The 11,048-nt window shown below is 39.4% G+C and overlaps 2 protein-coding genes and 1 long non-coding RNA gene across 3 annotated transcripts in view; 1 reads left to right on the forward strand and 2 right to left on the reverse strand.

Annotated features, from left to right (window-relative positions):
* Window positions 1-11,048, forward strand: part of LOC111604943 — a 59,866-nt gene that overhangs the window by 37,188 nt on the left and 11,630 nt on the right. The window lies entirely within an intron of this gene.
* Window positions 1,126-2,463, reverse strand: LOC111604941. The gene is made up of 3 exons (XM_023323211.2): window positions 2,199-2,463; window positions 1,681-2,123; window positions 1,126-1,388 (listed from the first exon to the last, which is right to left on the reverse strand). Exons 1-3 carry the CDS (start codon window positions 2,322-2,324, stop codon window positions 1,304-1,306), a joined length of 654 nt encoding a protein of 217 aa, XP_023178979.2. The 5' UTR covers window positions 2,325-2,463; the 3' UTR covers window positions 1,126-1,303.
* On the reverse strand, window positions 4,914-5,790 carry LOC115482808. Its single transcript, XM_030222965.1, has 3 exons — window positions 5,607-5,790; window positions 5,088-5,542; window positions 4,914-5,021 (listed from the first exon to the last, which is right to left on the reverse strand). The coding sequence occupies exons 1-3, from the start codon at window positions 5,757-5,759 to the stop codon at window positions 4,934-4,936; spliced, it is 696 nt and encodes a 231-aa protein (XP_030078825.1). The 5' UTR covers window positions 5,760-5,790; the 3' UTR covers window positions 4,914-4,933.

Below are 11,048 nucleotides of genomic sequence, written 5' to 3' on the forward strand. Positions count from 1 at the left end.
CATTTGCCAGACATGCCATGCCCCAAGAGTTGTATGCTTATCAATTGAGTTCACGTTGTCTTTCTTCAAATAAGTTTTACTGCAGCTCTTCAACTTGTTTTGTTAAACAAGTTACGGCTCTAAATCTTATTTAGTTTTACCTACCTCGACTACTTTTGTTGGGTTTATTAACTAAAAATAGACTATCAACTGTTCTGATAATCAATTATCATATATTTTATTCGGCAAAGCATATTAAACTTGTGTTTTTTATGACTAAATTTTGTCGACTAAATTTTTGAAAACTATTTATATGTAGATATTCCATGAATTTCATGCGGAATCTCCATGTTTTCCATTTCAATTGATCAAAGCCTGTGCTTGTCATCGATTATATATCGATAAATGCAATATATTTGTCAGGTCATGCCTTATCCAAGGCATTCGTAGTAAATGCTGTTTTTGTAGCTTCAATTCGACCAAACTTATTATATTTTTATGGCAAGTAAATAACCATTTTAATTAGGGGAATATTGATTAGTGTATAGCTTACGAGCAGCTCTCAATCACAACGCCCACATAATGGCAGCAATTATTGCTGCCGATAGATAATGAGTGTGGGACGCGGGCCAGAGGAACGAGCGACTAGCTACGAGCTACGAGCTAAGCGCATTAATTATTGGCGTACCATTAACGTATATATAAATATATATATATATATATATATATGGTTATATATATTCAATAAAATACAAATAAAAATCTAATGAATTGAGTGATTTGTCGTATCAATCAGTGGCAGTGCCACAAAATGTTTTATTGTCTGGCGATAAGGTTTGCCGGCTAAATTGAATGGTGCGTGCACGGGGCGTATGATTGATTTACAACGCACTTGTAAACTAGCGAATTCTCGTGTTGCTGTTAGAGACACGGCTTGTTGTTGCTGTTGTTCGAGGGTCTTTTAGTTGCGGGTGACCTGTTTGGTTATCTAATTTTATCATTGCCTTCGTTATCTTATCTCGCGTGCTTTGTACTTGTCGCGCACAAATTAAAGCGTCGATTGCTAAAAAACAACAACAACAACAATGTCAACAACAACATGAGTTCAATGAAAGAGACGAAAGTGAAGCACATGATCGTTTTTTAGGAATGTTTTTTACATGTTTTACTTTTTATTTTTACCTAGCTGCGTCAGGTATGTGCTTTTGCTTGCTGACACGATTTCAAAATTTAAATAAACACTAAAAACTAAATAAAAGTCGCACCAATACACCAAAGAAGTTAAGTGTGTTAACGAGCTCAGCAATTGGTTTTGCCCCTTTTTTTAGTGCGCCTTGATCAGCAGCAGAGCCACGGCCAGGAAGCCAGAGATCATCGGCAGCGACTGGGCGGCCGAGCTTTTATAGCAGCTGCAAGAAAAGAAATATTAACAATTTAATTGATATTTCATTAACTTATTAATTTAATTAAGCGATGAGTCAACACTGAGCTATGCAGCTATAATTTATGGCAGTTTGCAAAGCTGTTTACTATCGCAAAACACTGTAGAGCTGCTTTTTGGAGCAACACTTTGGCATTTCGCAATTTCTTGAGAGTGAATAAAATCAGTTTTCCATTCTTTTTCTCAAAAGACTGCCCAATATACATATTAATGAATATTGAGCATTAATTAAAGTGAAATAGAAAGTGAAAATAGCTTACCCTGCTTGTGTGATGTTTGCGTATGTGTTGTTCTGGAAATTGCTATACAGTGGGAAGGCCTGGTCGTTGACCAATTTGATGCCTGTTGGGCTGTAGTTGCCCGAGCTCAGAATGAAGCCAAAGCTGGTTGCGTTGTTTTGGGGATCAGTGTAGCCGCAGCCTGTGATGTAGGTGCTGTTGACCAGTTGAAGCAGCTTGATGAACACGGTCGGCTGGGCTGACTGGCCCTGGTAGAAGGTGACATTGTAGCCCGTCTTGGCTTGGGGCACCAGCGTCACATTGGCCGACTCATCGATGTTCGAGTAGAGCGATGTGGTGCTGCTCGAGTGCGAGGCGTTGATGCTCAACGTCGTGTTGTCCGACAGCAGACCCACGCTGAACGACAAGCAGGCTTTCGCATTGCCAAGGGGATTACGTGCCACTTCGAGCCAATGGCCGAATAGCTAAAGAAGCAAAGGACAAAGAAGAACTGCTGCTGCAATAGCCATTTCACTTGCACCCGCATCCGCAACACTTACTGCGGTATTGTTCCAATCGATGCTCTCGACTCCTGGTGCGCTGCAGTTCTGGGGCAGAGCTGCTTGATCTTGGGCTGAGGCCAGGGCCAAGGCCGCAACGAGCACAATTACAATTTTCCACATCATCACTGTTTGGTATTTTCGTTAGTCTATTCTGGACTTATCACTGCACTTAGGTATATATCCTGACCGACGCGTTCGTTAGCCTCGTTTTGGGTTGGTTCGATTGGGTTGACTCGTTTAACTGTCGGTGCGGCCTTAGCTATTGTGGCTTTTATACCTATGCCAGCCAGATACACAAAATGTATCTGTGCTGTGTCTTATCAACACACACACATACCCATACACACACACACATGTATACACATAAATAGTCTTCAGTGCAGCTTACTTTCAACTCTGACTGACGTCTCTTATCGCTCCTCATTTGGCCACAATAGAGTGGGGTTGAAGCTGAATGAGTAATCTCATTTGCTTAAGCTTTCACGTATACTTCCCGTGTGCCGCACTGTACCTTCGGCTAATTAAAAGTTCCCCGCCCTTTGCTCAATTATCAAATATTTAAGCCTCCAATTGCCGACGTGGGCACTCTAAAATTAACCTCATTGACTTATGTCTAGCAAATAAAATGGATCATTAATTTATCTATATGTACTTCACCCATGATATCATGTTTATTTATTAATTTATAACTGAATGGAAGATATTTGATAATTTTATGCTTGAATTTAAAATTAATTTATAAATTTTGCTCTCTTTAAATTCGAATTGTAGAATTATTATTTTTAAAAACTCTTTTTAGTTAATATACATTATGAATGTATTTAATTACTCTCCTGTTACTCATAGCGTAATAATCAGAATAAATGAAACACCTACAATTAAGGCATTTCAATGGGTGCGCCCAGAATTATCTGGCAAATATATATATACATATATATATATATATATATATATATATATATATATATATATATATATTATATTCATATTTACTGCAGTAATAAAAACATTCATTGTATACACAAGGCAATCCTAGTAAAAACAAATAAATGTGCTCTAGTTGAAACTGCTCGACTAGGAGATACCCTGAACCCTGCAAGTAGGTGATATTCTAATCATTCTACGCTTCTCTTATACAAGTAGGTGATATTCTAATCATTCTACGCTTCTCTTATATATAGATATCAAACAACACATTCACACACACACTCACACACCCATACGCACACGCGGTCTGCTTACTGCGCAGTCGACGCAGTGACTGCGCTTCGCCTTTGTTGGACTTTCCTACTGAAATTTAATTGCATCCTGAAGCTTGTATTTGAAGAAAGTTTTTATGAATCTGAGGGGAAATTCAAAATATTTAAATTCTCGGTATTCATTACAAGAACCTACGCAGTAAGTCTTTAAAAACTTAGCCAAATTATCGACTTTTATCGATAATAATTCATGAATTATCGAAAAAAGATAAGCTTGTACTGCGTGTGGTAAGCGTATATAGTACATATATAGTATAGAATGTCTAAATATAGTATAGAGAGTGATCGAGAGTGTATACATACAGGTGTTACACACATTTTCACAACACCAATAAGCTCAATTCTTGCGAGAGATTTAGGGTATCGTAAATGAAGAAATTTTATAGCTGTATCAGACATATACTTACACAAAAGGTATATATTACTGTCTGCTAAATAGAATTCGTAAGTTTGTTCTACAAATCCGAATTCTGCCACGCGCAAAGCTTTAGATAAATTAGCTCAAGTATTTATTTTCCAAGAATAAAAAGTAAATTATAAATTGATATCTCGTTTATTTACTAAACAATTGAAGAAGTTTTTGAAATCAAGTTCTTATTCCGTCAAAAAGCGGAATCACTTACTTCATTTTAACTTGCTTAACTTTGTTCCTTTGCACTCGCTGTTTTCTTTGTGTAGGTTGAAGAGTTATCAACAATGTCATAATAATATACACGCCATCGACTCTCAGCTGTCATTCCTCGCTTTAGTATTAAAGCGTTTTATATTCAAGATATTTTGAGTGTCAACATTTTCAAACAATTTAAATGGCTATAGCTTGAACAAGAACAGCTCAATTCAAAGACATTCGCTGAAGGAAGCAATATCAATAAGTAAATATCGATACATTTTTAGCCCCATTAAAGTAGAGCTAAATTATTTAAGTACATAGCACATCAACAATCGCATTACGTGAGTCATAAATGCTTTTATACTATTTGACAATAAGAGACCAAAGATAGCGCACAGAAATGATAAATGGCGAACATCGTCACGGCACTGAGTACGAGACATTAGATACTGACGAAGAGTCCACAAAGAAGCATATATAAACTGATATAAACTGATATGCTGCGATATTTCCGCTTCTATCTTTCTTGTATTTCGCAAGAAATGTCATTAAATATCTCTACTATCTTATATATAACTGCATGAATAGAAATGTATTTTGATATTGTTTACCTAAAGTTTTATCAAAGGAAATCTTTGAGCAGGCAAAACAACATGAAATAGAATCACATATTATCTATATCATATCATATCATCATACTGCTTGTTACCAACATTTGCAATAAAATAAAATCCAAATAAAATGAAAGAAAACGATTTCAGAATTTATTAATTAACTTGCAAAAGTTCGTTTTAAAAATGTTTATATTTTCAGCAGTACGTTTGCTAACAACTGTAACCTTCCTACTTATGAATATTTCATTACTATTTGGTTAAGATATAAATAACCAATGCGAAAATGGCATAGAATACTGTAAAAGCCGTCGACGTATCAGCGCCATTTCCTTCGCAACTGCGGAAAGAGTTGAGGTAGATAAAAAACAATATGATAAATACGATATGGACGAATGATACTCACGTGCCGTCTTGGGTGATTAAAGTCATGCTGCCATTGAGGAAATTATCATACAGACTGGAGCTCTCACTTTCGAGATTGTCTAAGAAGGTGGTCGAGAGAGTTCGATTGCGCGCGATGATCATGGCGAAGGCCGTCGAGTTATCGACGGCATTGGTGTAGCCACAAACGAAAGCGTAGTTGGCATAGTCCGTATCCAAGACCTTGAAGACCGTGTAGGGCGTATATGCAGGCGGGTTCCAGTAGGTGAAGTTGTAGCCGTCAGCTGCTGGGGTGGCATTCGCTGCAGTCAACGTTGCATTCATAGTCTGATTGACCCACGGATACGTAATCGTGTTCGAATAGGTCGTATCGATCAGCACATTGTCCTCCACCGTGTTGAGCACTGTGATATTGATTTGAGTGCAGAACATCGAGCCAGACGGCTGACGCACAATCTCCCACCAGATGCCCGAAAACTACGCAAATAGTTGAACTGCTTCACCAACATGATAAATTGCAGATCATTTGAGAATCGCCTACCTTCTGCAGATCGAGGGCCATGCTGGTGCTCACATTGCAGGCCTGGGCAGTCAAACCATCGCCATCTGCCTCGGCCGTGTGACCACAGAGCAGGCCCAGCAAAAGGAAGACCGAGAGCACCCCGAAGCGCCAGTTGTCACCCTGTGAAGACATTCTGTAAATGCTTTGCGTGTGGCCTGGGCTCTGCTACCGAACCTTCTGACACTCAGCTGTCCAAGTGAACTTCCAGCTGTTGATCATTAGCGCTAATTACCTGCCAATTAATCATATGATATCATAGCTCTGATAAAAATAAACACGAATGCAGTGTTGGTCAGCAGCATTATAAGTGAACTTGCAGTGTTGATCAACGCCCGCCAAGTCATGTGCATCATGTGATGTGGGAACGGTTGATCACTTAATACCCACAACAATTACTGTCCACTGACTACCTTCGATGTCGCGTTGTGTAACGCTCGAAGACAATTGATTGTTGCCAACTGAAGTGTTCGGCAAACATAAAAAAAACTGTTGTCGATAAAAAAGTCCATAGAGATTTTTAATTATTTAAAAAAAATATTTTTCAGCAGAGTCAGTCTACAGAGAGACAATCATTAGAACAATTTCAAAACTCTCCCTGTCTCTCCCTGTCTCTCTATCTCTATCTCTATCTCTATCTCTATCTCTATCTCTATCTCTATCTCTATCTCTATCTCTATCTCTATCTCTATCTCTATCTCTATCTCTATCTCTATCTCTATCTCTATCTCTATCTCTATCTCTATCTCTATCTCTATCTCTATCTCTATCTCTATCTCTATCTCTATCTCTATCTCTATCTCTATCTCTATCTCTATCTCTATCTCTATCTCTATCTCTATCTCTATCTCTATCTCTATCTCTATCTCTATCTCTATCTCTATCTCTATCTCTATCTCTATCTCTATCTCTATCTCTATCTCTATCTCTATCTCTATCTCTATCTCTATCTCTATCTCTATCTCTATCTCTATCTCTATCTCTATCTCTATCTCTATCTCTATCTCTATCTCTATCTCTATCTCTATCTCTATCTCTATCTCTATCTCTATCTCTATCTCTATCTCTATCTCTATCTCTATCTCTATCTCTATCTCTATCTCTATCTCTATCTCTATCTCTATCTTATCTCTATCTCTATCTCTATCTCTATCTCTATCTCTATCTCTATCTCTATCTCTATCTCTATCTCTATCTCTATCTCTATCTCTATCTCTATCTCTATCTCTATCTCTATCTCTATCTCTATCTCTATCTCTATCTCTATCTCTATCTCTATCTCTATCTCTATCTCTATCTCTATCTCTATCTCTATCTCTATCTCTATCTCTATCTCTATCTCTATCTCTATCTCTATCTCTATCTCTATCTCTATCTCTATCTCTATCTCTATCTCTATCTCTATCTCTATCTCTATCTCTATCTCTATCTCTATCTCTATCTCTATCTCTATCTCTATCTCTATCTCTATCTCTATCTCTATCTCTATCTATCTCTATCTCTATCTCTATCTCTATCTCTATCTCTATCTCTATCTCTATCTCTATCTCTATCTCTATCTCTATCTCTAGCGCGAGCGCGAGCGCGAGCGCGAGCGCGAGCGCGAGCGCGAGCGCGAGCGCGAGCGCGAGCGCGAGCGCGAGCGCGAGCGCGAGCGCGAGCGCGAGCGCGAGCGCGAGCGCGAGCGCGAGCGCGAGCGCGAGCGCGAGCGCGAGCGCGAGCGCGAGCGCGAGCGCGAGCGCGAGCGCGAGCGCGAGCGCGAGCGCGAGCTGCGAGCGCGAGCGCGAGCGCGAGCGCGAGCGCGAGCGCGAGCGCGAGCGCGAGCGCGAGCGCGAGCGCGAGCGCGAGCGCGAGCGCGAGCGCGAGCGCGAGCGAGCGCGAGCGCGAGCGCGAGCGCGAGCGCGAGCGAGCGCGAGCGCGAGCGCGAGCGCGAGCGCGAGCGCGAGCGCGAGCGCGAGCGCGAGCGCGAGCGCGAGCGCGAGCGCGAGCGCGAGCGCGAGCGCGAGCGCGAGCGCGAGCGCGAGCGCGAGCGCGAGCGCGAGCGCGAGCGCGAGCGCGAGCGCGAGCGCTATCTCTATCTCTATCTCTATCTCTATCTCTATCTCTATCTCTATCTCTATCTCTATCTCTATCTCTATCTCTATCTCTATCTCTATCTCTATCTCTATCTCTATCTCTATCTCTATCTCTATCTCTATCTCTATCTCTATCTCTATCTCTATCTCTATCTCTATCTCTATCTCTATCTCTATCTCTATCTCTATCTCTATCTCTATCTCTATCTCTATCTCTATCTCTATCTCTATCTCTATTTCTATCTCTTCCTCCCTTCTTCTTACTTAAATTCTTACTCTAAATAGTTAACGGCAACTTGTCGCCATTTTGTTTTGTTGAACGCCGTAAAAACAGGTCGAACAGCTGCCCTCCACATTAATTTTAAACGAGTTACAAGATCTGAAAATTGGATGTGTGAAAAGGGCGAGGGGGACGTGCGGAGCTTTACAACTTTCTGGTACAGTTGACACACATTTACAGTTATTTGGACATAGGCACCTAAACGGCACCCGAGACGAAAACTTTCTGTTCGTAGCAGAAGCCAGTGCCACGCCCCCAGTTGCACATGAAGTGTGCTCCGAACTTTGTTACAGGTGCGAGCTCCAGTGCCCCTTATTTAATTAAAAACTATTGCCAGTTGTGCCAAAAAAGTTAGCAGAAAGTGTTTCATGTCTCGCATGCCTTAATTATTTAATTGGGCCATGTGTAAAATTTTAATAAATAGCAGAGTTCTACCCAAAAAGCTAGCTAAATACAACTACAAATCTGCATACTGCCTGGGAGCATAAACTTTTGATTAGGCTTAAGTGGAGCAGGGCACAATTGCATACAAATCTGGGCTAAAGTGAGGCTTTAGATTTAGGTCTGAGATTCATGCACATCTCATCACATCAGCAATTACTAATTGGATAAGCAATTAAAAGGTAAAAGAGCTATTTTCCACAGAATTGTCGAACTTTCGTCGAAATACAAAAAATATCCCAAAAGATAGTTAGTATGAAAATGTTAAATTAATCAACTTAGAAGTTATTCCCAGAACTGGCCCCGATAACACATAATTATTTCGAGAGTGGGATTTTGTAACGGTGGCCATCAAAATTCAATACATCAGATAGCTTTGTGGGAGGTGGCAGCTAGCTGTATGGATCCATTATCGGCTACCATTTCTGAAAACAACTCAAAGCCGTGCGATAAGAAATTACCAAAATAAAGTTCATAAGCTTAATTATTTTTATAGGAGTACGGCATCTACTATGTCCCTCTAAGCTTCTGAGAACTAAAATCTGCCCGATATTCCAGTGTTGTATAATGCTTGCCTAACTAATTAAGTACATATTCTTATTTACATAGCTCTTCTTGTTTGGTCTTAGATATCGTGTCCACTTCTAGTGTTGGCAAGGTCAGTTCAAGTTTTTTGTGTTTTGATTAGACTTTGTGATAAGCGAAGAATGTAAACAACGATTCTACAGCTACTACATAAAGACTACATACATAAAAGATATTGCCAAATATTTCATTTATTAGGTTAAATATTGATAATATATTTTGAGCATAAAACTATCTTTGGATATATATATCATTTTTACGAATCCATTCTTACTCTTCTCCCCTCTGCTTCTATGTGCACCTTTGTATATATTCAGCACCTGTTCGAGTTACTGTAAAGTACATTAGCCTTTTTGTTCTTATATTCATTTGCGCTCAGTCGCAAGGAAATGGAAAGCTGCTCACTAATTGGCACACTTGATACACACCTACACATAGTTGCACACACACACGCTCAGTTGCCAAAAGTAAGCATGCATGTATTTAATTACTCAACTAGCTTTGATGCTTTCATTAACTCAGCTCCTCGCCTTGGAGTTAAGTACGCCTGCAACTGTAGCTAGCTCAAGTGTATATAGCGTGCTCGCTTACTCCAGTGCAGCGTCTGCCAGATGGCAACCGCAGCAAAGTGCGAAGACGCACACACTCACACACTCATCACATACATGCAATCATACACTCGCACGCACAGCCAAGGAAAATAATTAAGTTGTTTATCTTAATGCAAACATTTCTCTTGCTGCAAGTAACTGTTAATTACACTCTGAGCGCTTTATGCAAAAGGAACAAAAAATAACTTGCGGATGTAGAGCAATGCAAACTTTCTATTAAAACGAAAACTAGCACCACTTGAGCACACACACACACACACATCAGTAAAGACACGCACGCTGCTATGCGAGTTCCGCTTCTTATACTCTCGTCCCTCTGCCCAAACTCTCTTATAATTTTGTGGGCTCTGCCCGCTCAAGTGCGCATTGCGCAAGCCAATTTAAATTTTAAAATAAGCACATTAACTGCAGCGCTCACTCGCTCTCGCTCGCTCTCTCACTCCTTCACTCACTCTTCGACTTACTCACTCAGTCACTCACGCTCTTGATGTTCTTTCGCACTCACACGCGCGCATATTAAATATGCTGCAGCTTTATGCCTGTTGCCAGCTTCATTTTCTTATGCAGCTCTTTCCTCCTTCACCAGCTGCCTTTTACATAACATGTTATTAACAGAATTTTTAATACAGGTTTAAATGATTCGCTGTTAACGCCCGCCCTTTGTTTATTAAATGAATTTCACTTTGCATTGTATTCATAATTTGATTTAATTATTATCCATATCTGCTTATAGAGAGAAGAACTAAGTGTTAATTGGTTTTACAAAAAATTTATAAACTAACTATTTGTGTTTAGCTTTAGTTTCTGGCATAATTGCTAATCATTTAATTTAATTGATATTAATGTACGATTAACTGGCGTTTAACATTATAAATTCGATTAAATCGTTTTTGCGTGTTCATCAAAAGATAAGTAGAATACAGAGCCTCCATATAACAGTTCCCTTAGTTATACAAAAGTTACTTCCGGTATACTTAGGATCTTGCTGATATGCTATCAAAGTACCTATACGAACTAAGGAAATCAGGAAGTGAACAGAGTTATTTACAAATCTCTTGACTTCAGATTAACTCAAGTTTCTAATTAGTTATCGATTAATAAGTTATCGATCGATTGATTATCGATCTGGCATTTCTTATTGACTCGTCATATGTACAGGAGAGGTTGATAAAAGTATTTCAGATTACAATGATAGTTGAATTTGTTTTCTGCTTTCTTTTGTACTGATATTGATAGTATCGGAAACCAGGTGTGCTATATTACATAAGGGTGGGCCTACGGGCCCAAATCTCCAATTGATATGTAATATTCAAGAACAGAGCGTGAAGTTAAGAGACGGCAATGAATCAAGCTGAAATCATGTCTACGTTTGCATGTATGTATGTATGTATGTATGTATATATATATATATGTATATATATGTATATAATAT

This window comes from Drosophila hydei, unplaced genomic scaffold (genome assembly GCF_003285905.1).
Source record: "Drosophila hydei strain 15085-1641.00,03,60 unplaced genomic scaffold, DhydRS2 tig00000063-arrow-pilon, whole genome shotgun sequence".
NCBI lineage: Eukaryota > Metazoa > Arthropoda > Insecta > Diptera > Drosophilidae > Drosophila > Drosophila hydei.

Excerpts from the sequence above, each read along its gene's own strand:
- LOC111604941 (XM_023323211.2), bottom strand. The coding sequence starts at position 2,324 with ATGATGTGGAAAATTGTAATTGTGCTCGTTGCGGCCTTGGCCCTGGCC. Across the intron at positions 2,124-2,198 it reads TCGATTGGAACAATACCGCA|CTATTCGGCCATTGGCTCGA; the intron begins GTAAGTGTTGCG and ends TTGCTTCTTTAG. Across the intron at positions 1,389-1,680 it reads GCAAACATCACACAAGCAGG|CTGCTATAAAAGCTCGGCCG; the intron begins GTAAGCTATTTT and ends CTTTTCTTGCAG.
- LOC115482808 (XM_030222965.1), bottom strand. The coding sequence starts at position 5,759 with ATGTCTTCACAGGGTGACAACTGGCGCTTCGGGGTGCTCTCGGTCTTC. Across the intron at positions 5,543-5,606 it reads TGGCCCTCGATCTGCAGAAG|TTTTCGGGCATCTGGTGGGA; the intron begins GTAGGCGATTCT and ends CTATTTGCGTAG. Across the intron at positions 5,022-5,087 it reads TTAATCACCCAAGACGGCAC|TTGCGAAGGAAATGGCGCTG; the intron begins GTGAGTATCATT and ends CTCTTTCCGCAG.